We start from the raw sequence: 20,913 nt of genomic DNA, 5'->3' as shown, positions 1-20,913 counted from the left end.
ATGGCAAATACTGAAGCAACTATGTCTGTGGGGTTCAGTGTTTCCTAAAGCTTGGTTAAATGCCATGTGGGGATGCTTTGCACTCTTTAGATTTAGGAGATTTATTTGCCTTAGAGGTGAGCAGGTGTCTGCTTGTAGACATGATTTCCCTCTGAGATGAAGAACTGGAGAGACAGAGACTAGGGGAAGAGAAGGATGAACGTCAGTCTGACCGAACATTTCAGTGCTAGCGCAGTCAGATATTAATCTTAGAATGATTATCCATGATTAGCATTGAGTGTTTGCTTTAATTACTACAGCTCTTGATTGCTGCAAACCCTCAAGCTTAAGAAAACATTTTTGTGATGTATTATTGAGTTGAATTTAAGCGTTTTGTGAGGAAAGGAGGCCAGTTATGATGCGTCTGCCTCTTTTATTCAGGCCTGCAGTAATATTGAGCACATAATCGAGTAAAGTGTTGAACAGAAACTATAACAAATTACAAATATAACATTTGTTGCAGTTTTTTTAAAGTCTATGTGAAGCAATATTAAAGGTTACACTTTATTTTGATAGTCCAGTTTAGACATTCTACTAACTATAAGTAACTTTGTAACTACATGTCAACTACATGTCAACTAATTCTCATTAATTTACAACTACATATCTACTAACTCTCAGTAGGGTAGGTTTAGGGTTAGTAGAGTAAGTTGGCATATACTTGCAAAGTTCCTCATTCTCAGTATGTTGTATGTTGTGGACCCATCAAAATAAAGTGTTACAAGATATTAAGCTGACAGTCTACTAATACTCTAATGACTGCTAGTTGACACGTAGTTGCATAGTTACTTACTGTTAGTAGAATGTCTAAAGTGGGCTATCGAAATAAAGTGTTACCATATTAAATATGTGCTCTGAGTTTGTCAAACCACAGAAAAATGTGTTATTAACCACCCAGCCAAATTTGAATGAGAGAAAAAAAAAAACACCAAGTAAATAAAATAAAGTATCAAAATCCGGCCCAAAAAATCCTGAACACAAAACTGGTAAAAAAAAAAAAAAAAAAAAAAAAACTGTTTAACGGTCTAACTCCACTATTCAGTACTACAAAGCTCACAGTCTTTGTAATGTGTTTTCAGCAATATATTTCTATGTGTTTAGAAACAATTCTCTGAATGGCCTTTACACAGACTTTAAGTGAAAAGCATCCATAAAGTGGCTTGTTGTAGTTTCTGGATTTTGTGGTCCCATTTTCCCCAATATCAAAATAAAAAAATCCACAATAGCATTTTTATGACTTTTATGAAAAAGAGGGAAAAAATATACCCAGAGATTAATTACAAAAGATGTCAAATGCCATCACTCCCCCAGCCAATTTATTGTGTGTGTGTGTGTGTGTGTGTGCGCGCATGTGTGTGCGTGTGTGTGTGTGTGTGTGGGTGTGTGTGTTTGTGTGTGTGCGCGTTTTTTGTGACAACTGAGGACATACATTTGTATAATAACATGGGTATGACATAGGTATTACAAGGTGAAGGTGACTTATCAGGACATTGCCCCATGTCCCCACTTTTCAAAACGTTTATAAATCATACAGTGTAAGTTTTTTGGGGGAAAGTAGAAATGCACAGTTTCCTGTGAGGGCTAAGTTTAGGTGTAGGGCAATAGCACATACAGTTTGTACAGTATAAAAACCATTACGCCTATGGGATGTCCCCTCTTTTCACAAAAACAAACGTGTGTGTGTGTGTGTGTGTGTCTGCAAATTTAACAACCAAAGCCCAAAATATGAAAATCCTAGAATTTCTTTTGCAAATCCTGAAATGCTTATTGCTTTTTTAATTTAATCTTTGAGCAACATATGGGCTCCTGAAACAGTCTGATTGTTCTAAGCTTTGCTAGTAGATAAATTCAGAGGATAGACATCGTGGAAGTTGAATTGAATACCCATGAGATAAAAGGTTCTCAACTCCCCAGAGAAGGAGCTCCAGGATGGAACCTGATTGGCAGAAGGTCCACCCATACATTTTTTATCATAGTACCCAAAAACAGAGGAAATCTTCTTCAATGTATGGTCCTTGCGTTTTGTGTCCTCCATTCTGGAGAGATGACTATAGTAAACCCATAAAACGGCCATAAAGCAATGCCCATCTTTCCTCGCCTATACCGGTCACTCTCAGATATTTCTCAATCGCGCTGACCTCAAGGACACTATGTCTCTCTCAGCTGTCACCTAGAGTCTCACTGGCCCTCGGACTCCATCTCCTCCTTTCATTCCATTTTTACAGGCCTCATTGATATGCTCCACAGCAGCTCGGCTGCATCTGTCTACATTCTCCACCATGTGCCCTACAGCAGGTTTGTGACCCCTTGACATTTCGCCCATTTAACTGAAACAGCAATTCAGGAGCCTGTACGAGCTTAAAGTGTCTGGATGTGGATATATAAATGCAAACGAGTCAATTTATAGAACTGGAAATTGGATCTTTTTTCTTTAAAAAAAGATTAATTGCTACATCCAGTATGGGAATCTGTAGAGGCTAAGGAAAAAGCCTCATTATATCCCTCAGCATATGCAAAACATGGCTTTCTTAATCAGTATCTGTATCTTGTTTACCAATAAGAACATCTCTAAAACTGGATGCATTTACTGCCATAACATAATAACATCTCTTATAATAAGTTTATGTTTCTTAGTACATTGACAAATAGTGTTTATTTGTTGTGTGCATAAATCTAACTACTGTATATTTAGTGAGATTTTTGCCTAAATTAGAAAGCATTTTGCCAACGGCGTAAGAAAAATACATTTACTGTACATCAAAATGCATCCAATTAAACAAGCATTATATTACGCTTTGAGTAAATCATCCTGATGTTTAGATAATATTTTTCTCTTGTTTTCCAGTAAAAAAATGATACAGAAAACGAGTGCATATCGGCTTGGATGCACTTCTCTCACTTACATATTTCAGATGGTTTATACACTGTTTAAAAGAGCCATTGCACGGCACAATTGATTTGTCTGAGCTTTAGGGGAAACACGGCGATGCCGCTGACAGAAGTCAGATTCACTGCACCCAGGTATCCTGGCTCTAAGTCGTCCTTTTTTTCAAATCAAAGCTCGCAGCCTTGCTCTTGTGAAGTGTGAAGAAATCTGCAGATGGAGGATTTAAAAGGTTTGCTGCTGACTGTCTTTGGTTCTCAGACACTGTGAGGTGTCATGAAAGATTTCTCCACCTTTGTAGAAACATGTTGCGATAACCTTTGCATGATTGCTTCTGTTTGTTTGCTCACACTGAGGAATGGGCATAAATAGGCGTCTCTATCATTGTGGATTTCCATGAAGTTGACGACGCTAGTTGATGTAAATTGAGGAACCGTGCGTATTTACTTCATCTTTGATGGTACATGACTTTGTGCCTGCGCCCGGTAGCGTTACAGCGAGCTGGCACCTTTTCTAACTGTGCCTCTTTCATGTCTGCCTGTAGGTGATGTGGCCCCCTACTTCAAAACGGAGCCGGGGCCTCCAGAGATCCACCTAGAAGGGAACCGTCTGGTCATGACCTGCCTGGCGGAGGGCAGCTGGCCTCTGGAGTTCAAATGGATGCTCAACAACACAGATATCACAGCCTTCTCCCCCAAGTACAAGTGAGTGCCAGCTTTCAACTTAAGGCTTTCTGGAGATGAAGTCCTGCTCACAACTGTCTCAAGGTTACAATGAGAGAGAACAGCAGAGGCTCACGGTTAATATGAAAGACAAAAAGTCTAATATTAATCCCGCCTGCAGCTTTTCTTCTGTACAACCCGCACATTTATTCACTGTCTGTGGCAGGTATATTAAATTTGTTCAAACCATGACCATTAACCCTTAGAACAATATTCTTATCCTGCTGTTGTGGTTTATGAATCTGTTTAAGGAATGTTTCTCATTACTTAATGTGTAGTTTTTAATGAAAGCAGTTTGGAATTTAAAGAACATATTTTAAAAAAAATACTGCACGTTTTCTTTTTTTATTAAAAAAAGAAGTGTTAAACATTTAACCTCAAAATATTAAACTTGTGTTTTTGTTAAAGCACTTATTTTCTTTCATCTGTACAAAGGTGATTTTGCAACTCCTATTTTTCTCAAAACGAACAAATTTAGAGGGTTTTTTTCTTCTTTCTGTCAAATGAAGGTCACATTAAAACAGGCTTGGAAACTTTAATCAGGCCTTCATTTATTTTTGATAATGCTGCATTTCAAATGCCTGTTAATAACAATTTTAATTGTGAAGATTTACTGTAAACAAAATAATGAAATCATGAAAGTCAATGTAAAAACCAAAGTCAAGGTTAATATAGCGTGTGAATGGAATATTTGTGACCCTGGACCACAAAACCAGTCATAAGTGTAAATTTTTCGAAATTGAGATTTCTACATCAACTGAAAGCTGAATAAATAAGCTTTCCATTGATGTATGGTTTGTTAGGATAGGACAATATTTGGCCAAGATACTGTTTGAAAATCTGGAATCTGAGGGTGCAAAAAAAATCTAAATACTGAGAAAATCACCTTTAAAGTTGTCCAAATGAATTTCTTAGCTATGCATATTACTGATCAAAAATTAAGTTTTGATATATTTAAGGTAGGAAACTGAATATATTCATGGAACATGACCTTTACTTAATATCCTAATGATTTTTGGCATAAAAGAAAAAATTATAATTTTGACCCATACAATGTATTTTTGGCTATTGCTAAAAATATACCCCAGCGACTTAAGACTGGTTTTGTGGTCCAGGGTCACATTTTATAGTGTGATGAAATTTAAATTGCGACTGTATTTTCTTCCCTATTGTGAGATACAGGTGCATCTCAATAAATTAGAATGTTGTGGAAAAGTTCATTTATTTCAGTAATTCAACTCAAATTGTGAAACTCGTGTATTAAATAAATTCAGTGCACACAGACTGAAGTAGTTTAAGTCTTTGTTTCTTTTAATTGTGATGATTTAGGCTCACGTTTAACAAAAATCCACCTATTCACTATCTCAACAAATTAGAATACTTCATAAGACCAATAAAAAAAAAAATTTTTAGTGAATTGTTGGCCTTCTGGAAAGTATGTTCATTTACTGTATATGTACTCAATACTTGGTAGGGACTCCTTTTGCTTTAATTACTGCCTCAATTCGGCGTGGCATGGAGTTGATCAGTTTGTGGCACAGCTGAGGTGGTATGGAAGCCCAGGTTGCTTTGATAGCGGCCTTCAGGTCATCTGCATTGTTGGGTCTGGTGTCTCTCATCTTCCTCTTGACAATACCCCATAGATTCTCTATGGGGTTCAGGTCAGGCGAGTGTGCTGGCCAATCAAGCACAGTAACACCATGGTCATTGAACCAGCTTTTGGTACCTTTGGCAGTGTGGGCAGGTGCCAAGTCCTACTGGAAAATGAAATCAGCATCTCCATAAAGCTTGTCAGCAGAAGGAAGCATGAAGTGCTCTAAAATTTCATGGTACATGGCTGTGTTGACTGTGGACTTCAGAAAACACAGTGGACCAACACCAGCAGATGGCATGGCAGCCCAAATCATCACTGACTGTGGAAACTTCACACTGGATTTCAAGCAACGTGGGTTATGTGCCTCTCCACTCTTTCTCCAGACTCTGGGACCTTGATTTCCAAATGAAATGCAAAATTTACTTTCATCTGAAAAGAGGACTTTGGACCACTGAGCAACAGTCCAGTTCTTTTTCTCCACAGCCCAGATAAGACGCTTCTGACGTTGTCTCTGGTTCAGAAGTGGCTTGGTAGCCCTTTTCCTGAAGACGTCTGAGCGTGGAGACTCTTGATGCACTGACTCCAGCTTCAGTCCACTCCTTGTGAAGCTCTCACAAGTGTTTGAATCAGCTTTGCTTGACAGTATTCTCAAGCTTGCTGTCATCCCTGCTGCTTGTGCACCTTTTCCTACCCAAATTCTTCCTTCCAGTCAACTTTGCATTTAATATGCTTTGATACAGCACTCTGTAAACAGCCACCCCTTTCAGTAATGACCCTCTGTGACTTACCCTCTTTGTGGAGGGCGTCAATGTTTGTCTTCTGGATCATTGCCAAGTCAGCAGTCTTGTCCATTATTGGGGTTTCAAAGAACAAGAGATTTAAATTTATACTGTAGGGATGGTCATTAATTGAAACTCAAATGTAAATATTCTAATATTTTGAGATACTGATTTTTGACTTTCATGAGCTGTAAGCTCTAATCATCAAAATTAAAACAAAAAAACTTTTGAAATGTTTTACTTTACATGCAATGAATCTAAAATATATGAAAGTTTCACTTTTTGAAATAACTTACAAGAAAAAAATGAACTTTTTCACGACATTCTAATTTATTGAGATGCACCTGTATATCTGAGTGAAATGTCTTATCAAACAAAAAAGTGTAGAACAGGACTTGATTTTATCCATCAGGTATTGACTGGATTGTAGACAGTGTTAATGTTTGGTTATTGCTCCGATTGTTTAATGTGATGTAGTGAAAAAAGCCTGAAAAAATATAACTGATAAAATACCCCCCAAAAATGTCAAACTTTGACTAAATTGTCCAATTATCAGTGGGACTATTGTTCTAGCTGTATGAATGTTTAAAGAGCACCTATACTGCACCTTTTTACAAGATAAATATAAGTCTCAGGTGTAATATGTAATATCAGGTGTCCCCAGAATGCGTCTGTGAAGTTTCAGCTCAAAATACTCCACAGATCATCTATTACATTATTTTGAATGCCTATTTGAGTGGAAGCAGAAACAGAAACTGCTACTCCCCGCCCCCTTTTCCAGAATAGGACTGTGCCTTTACAGCTTGTAAGTTACTTCAGATAAAAAAAAACATCTGTTTGGTTTTACTGAAATCATGCATTTTAAAGCCATATCAGTTTAAACTTCGATAGACGGTTTTCATGCACATGCGTTGTTTGCGTGCAGGAAAAGCATGTGTATGCATCGTGTATGCATCGTGATACTCTCCAAAATGGCGCTATAGGGTGACGCGGAGAAGAAGAATTGTTGAATAAAGTCATTCTTTTTGTTTTCTTTGCACACAAAAGTATTCTCTTCGGCTAGCTTCATAAAATTACGGCTGAAGCACTGAAGTCACAATTTCTGAACAAGCTTATAACTAGCCGTTACACACAATGTACTACAACAACGTTACGTTATATCTCAAGGTTTTAGTTTGGTTGAAAACATATGTAAACAAGAAAATATATAGCCTACATATAAAAAACAAAAGCATTCAAGATCAGTCAGAGCAAACGGAAACATCAAGCAGACCGTGCCAATTACAGTACAGAACGTACTTGATTCGGCCTATATTTATTGTGTTTACATTGTTCCACATGTTAATTCTGAGAGAAAAAATATATTCACTTGCTCGGAGGAAAGTTTGTTCATCAATCTGATAACAATAAGAACGCGCTGACAAAGATAACGTGTGCTAACAGTTTCCTAGCGCTTTGTGTTAAACCACTCTCACTCGAGGAAACTTTATATATGTCTCAAGATCATTTCGCTATCAGATAAACTCTATTCTCGGCTCACTCGGAGTACAGCTACGCTTACATGCAGTCGTGAATGCAGTGATGGACAGCTGTCTTTACTCAGTTGACTGTGTTTGGATTTCATGTGATTTCTCATTGTGTTGGTGATATTATGATAAATCAGATTCACGAATTCATTTGACCAGAAGTAATCACATTTTGTCAGATCATTTAGTAAGATCATTTAGATCAAAGTAAATCCAAACTTCGCGAGGCAGATGACAGCATTCTGTGATCAAATACTATCAACTTGTTAACACGCTCCACAGCGCCACCCAGTGCATTTAGTTATAACTGCTTAGGATTTATCATGGATTCCCTGCATTTACGGCAAGCAAATCAACACAGTAAAATTTGAATATTGTTTTTATTTTTCAAATAATAATTACAGACCGAATATTCAAATGTTCGACTATTTGTGCACACCCCTAGTTCTACGTTTCTGTACCTTGATCGTGTTAGTACCCTTGCTGCCTATTGAGGGTCAGAGAGCTCTCGGATTTCATCAATATTTTAATTTGTGTTCCGAAGATGAACGGAGCTCTTACGGGTTTGGAACGACATGAGGGTGAGTAATTAATGACGGAATTTTCATTTTTGGGTGAACTATCCCTTTAATATGACCTAAACAATACAATAAAAACAGAAAATCACTCACTGCTCTGGACTGAATAACTTCTATTGCTGTAATAAGGAGACATTTCTTACTTGAATGCTTCTTTTAGATGCTCTAGCGTGAAGATAAACATGGTGGATTGTGTGTGTGCGGCTCACTCAAGGCGGGGTCTCTGCTAATACGGCAGTGTCAATCGTCAGCAGTCGTGGGCATGGCGTGTGAAATGTGAATTCACATTGTACAGATTCTACGAATGGCTTCTTCTGAGACACTGTTTATGATTTATGGGGATTAAAAAAAGGAGTGGTTGGATTATTTATCATTGTAGGGTGGTTGTGTACACATACTGCCAACACACATTTATGTTCAATAATGTAAAAGTGAATTTAGCATAATAGGTGTCTTTTAAATGATTCTTCTTTAAATACATTCTCATGCTAAGTCTGTTGAAGCAGTATTTTAATGTTTATTTTAATGCAATGCAAGAAGTGAAGTGCATAAATAATGTTTAATGAAGTTTTTTTTTTCATTCTAGAGGAAGAGAGAGATTCCTCTAGTTTATGCAGTAGTACATTTAATCAACAATATAATTTCCTAGTTGAGGTCTCTCCATGCCTTATGTTTAATTTCTCAGTAATGATAGCCTCTTAGTCTGACCTTTTTTAATCAGCGTACAGCCTCTGTAACACTCAGCATTTCCTCAGACGTGTGGAGTGTTAAAGCTGCTGAAGAATTGGCCCTACGGGTTCCCTCTGTCTTAATAGAAGAGTCTGCAGCACAGCCCAGCTCTCTTAAGAGACGAATAATGCTTTCATTCGTTACCTGAAGTGCACTGCCGACACCTGATTCACAGTTAATGTCAAATTTTGCATTAGATGTTTTGATTTATCTTCCATTTAGGAGCCGTATACATGCTAAAGTAGGTGTTTCGCATCTTTGTTCCTTCCCGTGTCAAGTGTTTCTAGTTTTGTCCATCTGTAGAACTGGTTTGCTCTATCCAGTTATCTCATTATCTTTCATCACCTAAACAGCACGCTCAGAGCAGCCGCCGTATTACTATTGAATTCCTGCGATGGAAGGAAACCACCACTGAGATGCACAAACCCACCGGGTGGCATTTTCAGAGACGTAAACAGGTTCAGCTAAATAGCGAGCAACAGCGCATTAGTCATGTATTCAGCGTATTCGGAAATGCCAACAGATTTAATTGCCCAGGTATTCGCCACCTCTGCTTTTGGTCGAAGTGGCCTTTTGGCTGAAATCTGATATTCGTCATCATAGCCGGGCATAGAGAGGAGTTCCTGTGCTGCGTTTTGATGTGCTCAGTTCACGTTAATGTGCGAGCTGGCGAAAAGAAGGATAGTCGTGACTGCGAACGTGAACCTTTTAAACCCGTCCTCTCTAAATGGGAACACATTTGAGTTGAAAATCTTGAATTTGATGGCAAATAGCAGGGAACTATTGTTTTTCCTGTTTTTTTTATCATCCTGGGATGTGAACTAAAGTTGTTGATTCTGTTTTTCTCTCTTAGGTACACCATCACCTCTCTCCAGCGCTCTAATATGGGCATTTATCAGTGTGTGGTGAGAAACAGGATGGGCGCCCTGCTTCAGAGAAGAGCTGAGATACAAGTGGCATGTGAGTTGATGTAGATCAGATCAGAGCTTTGCATTGTAGTATGACTTCACACAACTTATACAGTTGTGGTCAAAATTTTACATACACTTTGCAGTATCTTTGCAGTATTTTTTATTTAGTACTGACCTGAATAAGATATTTCCATAAAAGATGTTTACATGTAGTACAGACGCTTGATTCTTAATACTGTGTTGTTACCTGGATGAAGCTTAGAACTCCTAAGTTTTAGTAAATGCATGGGAAAAAGAAAAAATGGAGATTCTCTTCCTTGCACTTACACGCGAAAACATGCGAGTGGATTTACACTGGATGAAGATGGTTGTGGTAGAAAAGCTTTTTATGACTTTTTATGCTTGGACCTTTACTCTAGTGTTTAAAACATGCTCAAAAGGTTCACGCTGACCCAGACTGACTGTTCCAGACACTTCAGCATTTCAGCTCAGAAAAACATTCAGCCATGATGGAGTTTTCACAAATATGTTAATGCTAGTGATAATATGAGAAATAATTATTTTAAGATCATCAAAAATGATATCTTTCCTCATTTACCCAAAACAAACCAGATTGCTTGTTAGGTGAAGTGTGTAATTTCAGCAACATATTTCTTTTAAGGCAAATCAGTTTGCTTGGTGTCAATCTTGTTTGATACATTAGTTTATAGCACAGTTTATGTTTACATTCGTTTATGCCATGATGTAGCGCTGAACACTTATACTGTGTGTTATATGTTAAAAGAAACAAAACAATTCCCAGCAGATTGGTAGGAGCAAACCGAGAAGTGGACAGGGACCCATTATAAACATTTATACCACGGGGCTGTTGAATGCTTGAATCTGATTGGTTGATTAACATTCTAAGGAGTGCTTTTTTTTTTTTAGGAAAATACAGGGCTAAAGTAGTTCCAGCCAGCTCTTGACCGCATTACATGTGCATTTCAGCAAACGATTTCAGTTATTTTAAAACAGCAAAAGAACCAAAACCCACAACAACACTGACCAAGCAAATGTATAGTAAACAACAAGATAAAAAAAGACAACTTTCGCACAGTTCTAACAGTTTTTTATTTCTGAAAATCTCGCAGGTCAGTGCAAGTTTACCCAGTTTAGGGATATTGTGTACTGGCTGCAGTTGTTTTTGGCTTTTTAAAACCAGAAATAAGAACGTGTAAACACTTTAAATCGATCTAAAAACTTCACCACTGGAATTATGTCACCAAATTCAGTGTGCTAGATGTTCTTTTGTTCTGCATGGTGATGCAATCTTGTGGTTCCTGACTTTCTTCTCACAGATATGGGTGACTTTCTCGACAATGACCAAAGAAAGACAGTGACACAGGGCCGGGCCGCCATCCTAAGCTCCCCAGCGGTCAGTTGTTTCCCCCGGCCACAGGTGACATGGTTCAGGGACGGCTACAAGATCATTCCCAGTAACAGAGTGTAAGTAGAGCTTAATTGCTTGTCTAATCTTTAAACCTGAACGCCTGCTCATTAGGAAAGTTCTGGGTGACCCATCAAAGGTCCCTATGGCTTTGAATTCACGTAAGAGATGTAATTACCTTCAGTGTTCACGCTTAATCCCTCCGGGCGTCCATTTATGGTGGCCCACACTGGAAAATGCTGGGAAAAAACAGAGAGACACTTCAGCCAGTGATGCAGAAGACATGGATACTGTGCACGGCTTTCTTTGAGTATGTGCGTGAGTGTTTTTCTCCCACTGCCTTGTCACAGAAGTGCAATTAATGCCTGTTCTTGGCCCTTCTTTAATTTTGCTACGGTAGTTCTTCATTGCCTTTTTCTAATTAGAAGCTCACCAAGGCTGAGATCGACGAGGCTGATCCGATTCGCCGTTATCAGTCTTTCATTCCGATGAGACCCAAATAAAACTCCACCACTGAGACACATCTAATGACTCACCTTTCACTCCATGCATATAGCGGTGGACCCATTTGAGAATTGCATTTGATTTTGGCAGAAGGTGTAATTGAAAAGTAAGCAGGCTAACGCAGGTAAATTTAGAAATTGACTCTGGGTAGTAATTATTTGCATTCGTTCTGTTTGGCTTCGGGCTTTGATTATTATTGATTATTTAGGACATTCTGGCAGTTTTTTTTTTTCAATAAAACACTCGTGAGCTGCAGAATTGTGGTTTTGGTTCTGCGATTCCATTTACACCTGGAATTATTATACGTCTCGTTGATCCGATCACATGTGGACAACCAGTCACTATGTGTGATCCAATCAGTCATGCCTCATAAGTAGTCAGAAGCGCATGGGACCAAATCACATTTGTTGTTTAATTGCTAATCTATCATGAACAGTTTGCCCTGCCCATTGAGGTCAGTAAGTTTTTTTTTCTTCTTTTTTGAAAGAAATTAATACTTTTATTTAGCAAGGAAGCATTGAATTTATCAAAACTGACATGAAAGATATTTATAATGTTGCTAAAAATCTGTTTTAAATAAATGCTGTTCTTTTGAACTATTCATCAAAGGAATTCTGTTCTATTCCACAAAAATATTAAACAGCATACGGTTTGCACATTGATAATAAATGTTTCTTGAGCAGCAAATCAGCATATTAGAATGATTTCTGAAGGATCGTGTGACACTGAAGACTAAAATAAAGAATGCTGAAAATTCAGTGCTGTCATTACCGGAATAAGATGCATTTTAAAATATATTAAAATAGAAAACAGTTACTTTAAATTGTAGTAATATTTCACAATATTACTGTTTTACTGTATTTTTGATTAAATAAATGCAGGCTTGGTGAGCATAAGAAACTTCTTTCAAAAACATCTAAAAGCTTTTGATATGCTCTCATATGTAACATAATTTAAAGGGCAGACCAATGGTTCACGACACCGGTTGACTCATGTATGTGTGTGTGTCTATATATATTTAAAATATGAAAAAATATAAACCCAATATGGTACAGGAATGAAAGGATCAAGAGTCAATCATTTGGTTATTGATTTTGTATTAGCTGGGTAAGCCTTATTTTTTATTTTTTTTGCATGAGCTGGGCTTAAGAAGCACAATTTATGATACCGTTGTTACTGATTATGATTTTGTTCCTGATTTGAAATATTTTGTTTAAATGTAATTTCAAGAAGCAGTTACATAGATTGCAATACTTTCCCAATGAACTGTAATTGCATGTCTGGAAATTGCTGCAGAGCTGTTACAAAAATGGCTGGCCAGTAAACTGGCTTGCTTCACAGGAACTTTCTGGAAAGTGAATAACCGCCAACGACTCCCAGACCATCAGATTTTGAACATATGTAGTTCCCTTCCAGGAACTCGAGCTGCGTCGATGACGCTACGGGAACGCCTTCAGCGTGACCGCGCTCTGAACCAGAGTGTAATCTGTCCAATGGATGGGCGAGACGTCATGGGCGGGTGACGTCACCGACCGGGAAGCATAAAAGCATGTGCGGTGGAGCCGGCGTTTGCTTTTTGTCATTCAGCAACCGCTACTCTGTCTGTGTGTCTGTCGATTTGTGTTGTGAGTCTTATTTAGTGTTGTTTGTCCTGGCACAATCACTTGAAATAGGCTCCAGCAATATGTGCAAGCACTGGGGCGATAGCAGATTGCATTACGGGCTGTATGTTCCTCCCTGCACACGTTATATCACTGCTTGGGATACACGCAGTCCGTGTGTGGTCTGCTTGAGAGCAGAGCACGCAGATTCAGCTCTCGAGGGAGCTGACCGCCCGTTTTGTGAGCTTTTTTCATGGCTTATGCCTGCTCTCTGAAGGCTCTCTTTGAGAAAGAAAAAGAGAGGAGTGAGTTTTCACTAGTGTTGAATGAAGACGGGCGAGGCCCTATCTTCTTCCCTTCCCTAGACCTGTCTTTCTCCGAGGAGGTGGACGCGTCAATGAAACAGTGTTTGCACAAACATATTATGAATGAGAACGGCGCGCAGTCAGCTCTAAAAAAAAAGAAAAAGAAAAGGGGCTGATTGTGCTTCTCCCCGCTGTACATCTCGCATTCCCGCCGCTGCTGAGGCACGGCGGCGAGTGAGATTGCGGGGATGGCAACATGGATCTGGCGAACGGGTTGGAGATGGGTTCGCCCTATCTCCTCCTGCATTCCCCAGATCTAGCGCTCTCGCTCGTGGAAGCCCGCGTGTGCGGTTCTTCCCCCTTTGAGTGAGAGCTCGCTGTTGCAGCGCGCGTTGCCGAGGCGACGCGTGCATTACGTAATTCTCATTCATATCAGAAGCGATGCTCCGAGTGGAACAGACGCTCGCGAGCTATCTGTTCCTTTGCGTGGCGTTGTCTCTGAAGGCTCGCGGCTGCAGGTCAGGCTGGTGCGTGTCTGTACACCATGGCAGTAAAAGAAAAAAAAAAAAAAGCCAAGCTGACGTACCTGCTTATAGAGCTGGATAAGGGATAGGGGCTCAATTTATATTGAAATATAAGCTGATCTCTGAGCTCCCTAGAAACGCTGTCTGTGGTTGACCCTATCTGATATGAAGGAGAAGATAGGGTCTCCCTCATGGACGCCCCGCTTGCGCCTTATGGCCTGTTCGGCGACGCCGTCAATTCCGTCATCGATAGGTACCAAGAGGCCTGTATACAGGCGGCGGCGTTTCAGCGGTTTCTCCCTCGCCTATCTCTAGCTCAGGGGGCTGCTGGGCGGGAGCAGCCCTCGCCGCGTGCCATCCCCTCTTCAGAGAGGCACAGAAGCAGAGCGTGGCTACTCGCACCCCACCGAGGTGGGGCCGTGGTGGCAAACGCTCTGGGTCGGGGACCGCTAAGGCTAAGCCGGATCTGCGGACCGTACTTAAGTCGAAGAGGTCCTCGGCCAAGAAGCCCTGACGAGTGTGGCTCCGGGCTTACGAGGGCAGACCCATCTGGGGCAGAGCGGGTGTCCGCCTCCCCCCAGTGCCCTCGGGAGACCAGTCTGCTAACCCTACCAGAGTTCCAGCGCGCAGCTGGCTCCAGCAAGCGATATTCTCAGTTTATTCCGCCCCGAAGTGTAGCGGAGCTGAGAAGCTCGCCTCCCCTGCGGGGGTCTCTAGAGCTCCTGGTGCCAGCAGCTCTGAGTACACCAGAGGCCTGTCTCGAGAGACTGGTTGCCTTAGTAGACCATCTGGCAGCGTGGAAACTACTGCCAATGTGTCTCTTTGGGTCCTGCCTTGCAGGGTCTGGTTCTATCAGCCTGATCTTCCTAGGAATGACGCGGGTCTGAGGACCATCGTTCAATAGCAGGCTGAGGCTGAGGCAGTCCTGATGCTATGGCCAGGACTTACGAGGGCAGACCTCTCTGGGGCAGAGTGGGTTACACCTCTTTATACGGTGTCCGTTTCCCCCCAGTGCCCTCGGGAGATCAGTCTGCCAACCCTGCCTGTGTTCCAGGGCGCAGCTGGCTCCAGCGAGCGTTGTTCTCAGTTTCTTCTGCCCCGAAGTGTAGCGGAGCTGAGAAGCTCGCCACCCCTATCTCACTATCCTCCTCCCCCGCCCGGAGTTGCGGAAGCTGTGGCTGTGGTCTCTGAGGGGGCGCAGCTCATAGCTTCCGGTCTCTCAACTGAGGTTGCTGAGACCATCTTCCGATCCAGAGCTCCCTCTACGAGGAAACTGTATGCCCTGAAGTGAAAATGTTTCACTTCTTGGTGCGGAGACCGCCACTTTGACCCAGTTAACTGCTCGATTGGTACAGTGCTGAAAGTCCTGCAGGCCCGTTTCTCCACAGGGGTAACTCACTCCACCCTGAAGGCTTACGTGTACCACGCCCTTCTCGGTGGCCTTACAGTGGGTTGACACCCCCTGGTTACATGTTTCCTCCACGGTGCGCTGAGGCTGAGGCCTCCTGTACGACGTGTCCCTACGGGGACCTGGCTGTGGTCTTAGAAGCTCTCTGTACCTTCATTCGAGCCTATTTAAGAGATTTTGATCGCATTCTCACTTTGAGACTTCTTCCTTTTGGCGATATCTTCTCTTAAGAGAGTGGGGATTTGCAGGCCCTTCATGGCCCCTTCTTATCTCGTCTTTGCCCCTGGTCTGGCCAAAGCGTTTATCTACCCTCGAGCGGGTTATTTCTAGATCCCCTCTTCTATACCATGGCCTGTCGTGCTGCAGGCCTTCAGTCCTCCTCCCTTCCGGGAGCCCGACCAGCGGAAGCTTAATTGTATGTGTCCAGTTCGAGTACTGGACGCATACGTCCACAGAGCTGCCCTGTGGACAAGGACGGACCAACTGCTGTATGCTTCGGTCCTCCTAAGTGGGTCTGCCTGCTTCTAAGCAGACCCTTAGCAGGTGGATTGTGGATACTATTTCTCTTGCTTATGAGTCCTCCGGTTTCCCCTCGCCTATGGGGGTGAAGGCTCACTCCACCCGGGGTATGGCGGCCTCTAAGGCCTTTCTGGCAGGTGTTCCTGTGCAGGACATCTGCAACACTGCGGGGTGGTCCACGCCACTTACTTTCGTCCGCTTTTATGGCCTTGACCTGCAGGCCACTCCAGGCTCTTCGGTTCTTTCGCCCTTGTAGTGCTCCTGAGGGATACACACAGGGCAGGGACTTGGAAGTCTGGTGGCGTGGGCATCTCGTTCCCGTAGCGTCATCGACGCAGCTCGAGTTCCTGGAAGGGAACGTCTCAGGTTATGTACGTAACCCTGGTTCCCTGAAGGGAACAAGACGCTGCGTCTCGAGGCCATACTTCCTGCATCCCTGCGGAAGTATTCATTCCTAGAAGCAAACGCCGGCTCCACCACACGTGCTTTTATGCTTCCCGGTCGGTGACGTCACCCGCCCATGACGTCTCGCCCATCCATTGGACAGATTACACTCTGGTTCAGAGCGCGGTCACGCTGAAAGCGTTCCCGTAGCGTTATCGACGCAGCGTCTCGTTCCCTTCAGGGAACCAGGGTTACGTACGTAACCTGAGACGTTTTACGCATATAAATTGTGTTCTTCTGAAGTAAAATTGTGCGTTGGATTGAAAGACATGTTGGAAGGTGGATATATATGGGCTCTTCGTAGATGTAGTTAAGGCAGTTGGCTACACGCCAGCTCAATAATTGGACCGGCGCTCTCCTGCCAGTGCTTTGGCAGAATATTGCATCATGACAGAAAGCAGGGGCACATACATAAAATCAATATGCCACTGCTGACAATGTTCACTGCCGCATATATGCAACTGAGGGAATCTGTCCCTTTGGGAGCCTGGCGGTCTTCCCAGACAGCGCTACTGCTTTGACCCTATACTCAGCCCAGCTGGTGTCTGCGGCATCCAGACTCGAACCCAGAAGCTCACCCAGCCCAGAGGATGGCAGACTAATATCAAGCCATCATACATCCAGCCAAGCCCATTAGCGCACTATTGGATGTGATGTCACATCCTTAATTGTTCTGTGGCAGCGGCTGAAGCAATGCAATCAGCTTAGCCATTTAAACTGGCACTATTTGTTACTGGGCAAAATCCCCAGGATGGACTTTTGGAAATTGGGCTGTACTTCATAAGCACTTGACTGGCACGGTCATTACATTAACTGCCCTTGTAGGATCAAAGTTTATCTATGTGCTAGGATCTACGGCCCTGATTCAATATTAACATGGATAAACATGCCACAGCATAAATCTATTTGTGAGTCTTGTATGATGTTTTCTTCACAAAACTGATAAATGCTGCTTTGCTAAACACTAATGTCCTCTACAAAGAGAGCAGTGGAGGAAATCAATGGTTCTTTGTTGAGATGCCCTCATCAACGCTTAATATGCTCAGTACAGACATATGAACTAGTTTGATCAATGGAAAGAGGTACCCAAAATAACAATATTGTTTAATTGATAATCTTAATAATGATACCAACATGGACTGCAGTCATTCTTCTCTGGAGATTCTGAGAGGTCAACTAGCAGACTATTTCTGTCATATTTGCTGCTTTTTTTGCACTTGATTGATGAAAGTGACGTAGACCAGATTTTCAACACTAAAATATACAGTGGCCTATTAAAGTATTATAGTAGTATGATTAAAAATAGTAGGGTAAGACTGGGTAAAAGTTGCCCTCCGGACTGCACAAAATCTCATTTCAGCACTTTTAATGAATGGCTACACTATTTTTAATTTTGTCATTTCATCTGAATATCAACATTTGTGAGATTTAGTCAGTTGAAACAGTTATTGATCTAATTTTGTGTCTGTGGAAAATAGTGATCTATGACAACGTATTATGTTGAATATCAACGTTTTCTGTGTCTGTTTGTTAATGGGGGATTTATTAACACATCAGTGGTTTTAGACTTGGGGAGTAAAAATTACAGTTTTTGTTTTGAAGTGAAAAGCTAGAATTAGACCCTCTCAGGGTCTAATGTAAGAATGCCTTCCCAGAATTGGTACAGAAGGCCTCAAGTTAGTTAGTTGTTACTGATTTTATTATTGTTTCATTTAATACTTATTGTAATTAATGAGATAATTTTATGACCTTGATGGGGTGGTGATGGCGCAGTGGATAAGACACATGCCTTTGGTGTGAGAGACCCGGGTTCGAATCCACTGTGAGACACCAATGTATCCCTGAGCAAGACACTTAACCCCTAGTTGCTCCAGAGGCGTGCGACCTCTGACATATATAGCAATTGTAAGTCGCTTTGGATAAAAGCGTCAGCTAAATGAATAAATGTAAATAATTAGTCAGCATTTTCCTGAATTAGAAGTACATTTCAGAAACCTTTCATGATATAGAGCTATATCTTTTCTCAAGAACTAACTTTTCGAACTGTTCTCAGCTTTTATTTATTGAAATTACTTGTAACCAGAGGTGGGTAGAGTACCCAAAAACTGTACTCAAGTAAAAGTAAAAGTACTTCTAGAACTATTTACTCAAGTAAAAGTAAAAGTAATAGTCTGAATAGTTACTTGAGTAAGAGTAAAAAAGTACTCAAGTAGTTAGTTATTAGTTACTTTGGATCATATAGGTACTGAATATAGTCTATTTTTATTTAGATATATAGATTACATTTATGTAATGTGTATGTGTATACACACACACAGACACACACACACACACTGCCGTTCAAAAAAAAAAAAATATATATATATATATATATATTAATGTAATTTATTTCAGTGATGCAAATCAGAATTTTCATCAGCCTTTACCCCAGTCTTCAGAGTCACATAATCCTTCAGAAATCATGTTGATTTATTATCAGTGCTGCTCTTTTTAGCTTTCTATTCATCAAAGAATACTGAACAAAATGTCACAGGTTCCAAAAAATATTACACAGCAAAACTGTTTCCAACACTGGTAATAAATCGATATATTATAATGATTTCTGAAGGATTTTTTCCATTGGGAAACAATTTTATCAATTGTCTGGGGCTGGTACCCCAGTAGCTCAGCTACATTTATCATTTCAGTGTTGCTTTTATTGTTTCCTTAACACTGAACAGAGCCATGTTTGTAAGATTTCGAGATTGTCTGGGAGAGCCTTGCTTGCAGCTCCTTGCTTAGAGCAACAACATAGTTGATGCATCGTCTCCGAATAACCTTTTCGTCCTCTGGAGCAAGACTGAGTTGGGACAATGTGCTTTCAAAAAGGTACCCAAGATATGGTGCTGGACTGAGATGACCATCAATGGCATCCTTCAGGACATCAATCTTTGCCATAGGATTGACTACTCTGCTGCAAACTGATGATAAGAGGTGGACCAGATTTTCCAAAAGCTTGACAGGATCTGTATGTTCACCCTCAAATGACTTCACTGCAACTTGTACTTCAGACAGGATTGATTTTAAGAATGTAAGGTAGACATAGTTGGTCTTGTCCATGTACATGGCATGGAGCACATCTGCCATGTAGCAATGCTCACTGGTCTTGGTCAACTCAACTTCAGTTCTTCCCATTGGTCCAATATGCGAGTTACCGCAGGCTCAATCGATAGCCAACGTGTGGCACACACTTTGGTGATCTGCAGGGGTTTCTGACCACAATTAATGGTGGCATACACTGCTTTGTATGCCTCTCGCCGTTTTGGGGAAATCGAAAACCAGTTGTAGGTTTCCCTGATTAAGTATTCAACACATCTAGGGATGGTTTCTTTGGATGCTGCACTGACAGCCAGTTGTAAAGAATGGCACACACAGCGAATGAGTACCAAATTGGGCAAAGCACATTCTTCTTTTAAAATCTTGTGGACTCCATTGTGCACCCCAGTCATCACAGAGGCATTATCAGTACCAATACCCTGAAGATTCTCTTTTTTAAGGTTACACTTTTCGAGAAACTCAACTATTGCCTTTGCTATTGATTTTGCATCACCCGCCTCCAATTCAACCAGCCCAAGAAATGTGGACACAAGAGTTCTTTTTTTAGCACTAAAATACCGAATCACCACACCCAGGTATTTTGAGACACTGACATCAGTCGACTCATCCAAAAGCAGACTGAACTTCTCATCCCCCACATCTGTTGTTATCATTTTCAGAAAATAAGGAGCCAATACTCCCTTAATCATTTCTGTGCATTTGGTGCGGTGCATGTGGAAGTTTGTTGCAGCCATAGAATCTGAGAAGGCGGCTTTGCAAGCCATACCTAAATGGTCGCATGCTAGCAGTGAGCAGTGTTCCGCAATGGCCATTGCCATAGTAGTTTCTGCACTTTTACAGTTATCCATTTTCTTAACCATTTGTGGTAATGTAGACTGCTTTGCGGGGTTATATGGTTTTGATTTATTTATATGCTTTGCTGTAGTACAATGCTTTTTGATGTCATACATTTTTGCAAGCATATCTGATTTGCAGTATGCACAGTATGCTCGGCAGTCATCCCCAACTACTGGCTTCAGCCACCCTTTAAATTCAGGTACAGACTCCCACTCTTTTCTGTATTTCTGGCTGTACAGTTTTGATTGAGACATGTTGATAGATGTAGTTAAGTCTCTTCCAGATCAAAAATTCATGAACAGCTACATTCACTGAGTTTTAACTGTGGTTGTTGTTTTAATTATTTTACCAAAATTTTTTAAATGCGTGCTACTGCTGCTGCACCCAGCCAACAATTTTTGCTGCTGCTGCAGCTTCTGTGCCTGGCTATTTAGACCTTATATAGCCACGCCCCTGCACTCATTGTCTTTAGTCTTGCGGTTTGTGT

The 20,913-nt window shown here is 41.2% G+C and overlaps 1 protein-coding gene across 2 annotated transcripts in view; it reads left to right on the top strand.

Annotated features, from left to right (window-relative positions):
- Positions 1-20,913, top strand: part of LOC306853892 (protein sidekick-1-like) — a 367,593-nt gene that overhangs the window by 151,771 nt on the left and 194,909 nt on the right. For both annotated transcript variants that reach the window (XM_079391575.1, XM_079391574.1), the window contains exons 2-4: positions 3,468-3,627; positions 9,705-9,811; positions 11,100-11,247. In XM_079391575.1, the coding sequence (XP_079247701.1) occupies positions 3,468-3,627; positions 9,705-9,811; positions 11,100-11,247 (415 nt within the window). The remainder of the gene's footprint in view (positions 1-3,467; positions 3,628-9,704; positions 9,812-11,099; positions 11,248-20,913) is intronic.

This window comes from Barbus barbus (assembly GCF_936440315.1).
Source record: "Barbus barbus genome assembly, chromosome: 3".
NCBI classification, from domain to species: Eukaryota; Metazoa; Chordata; class Actinopteri; order Cypriniformes; family Cyprinidae; genus Barbus; species Barbus barbus.
This window is presented reverse-complemented; position numbering and strand designations above follow the sequence as displayed.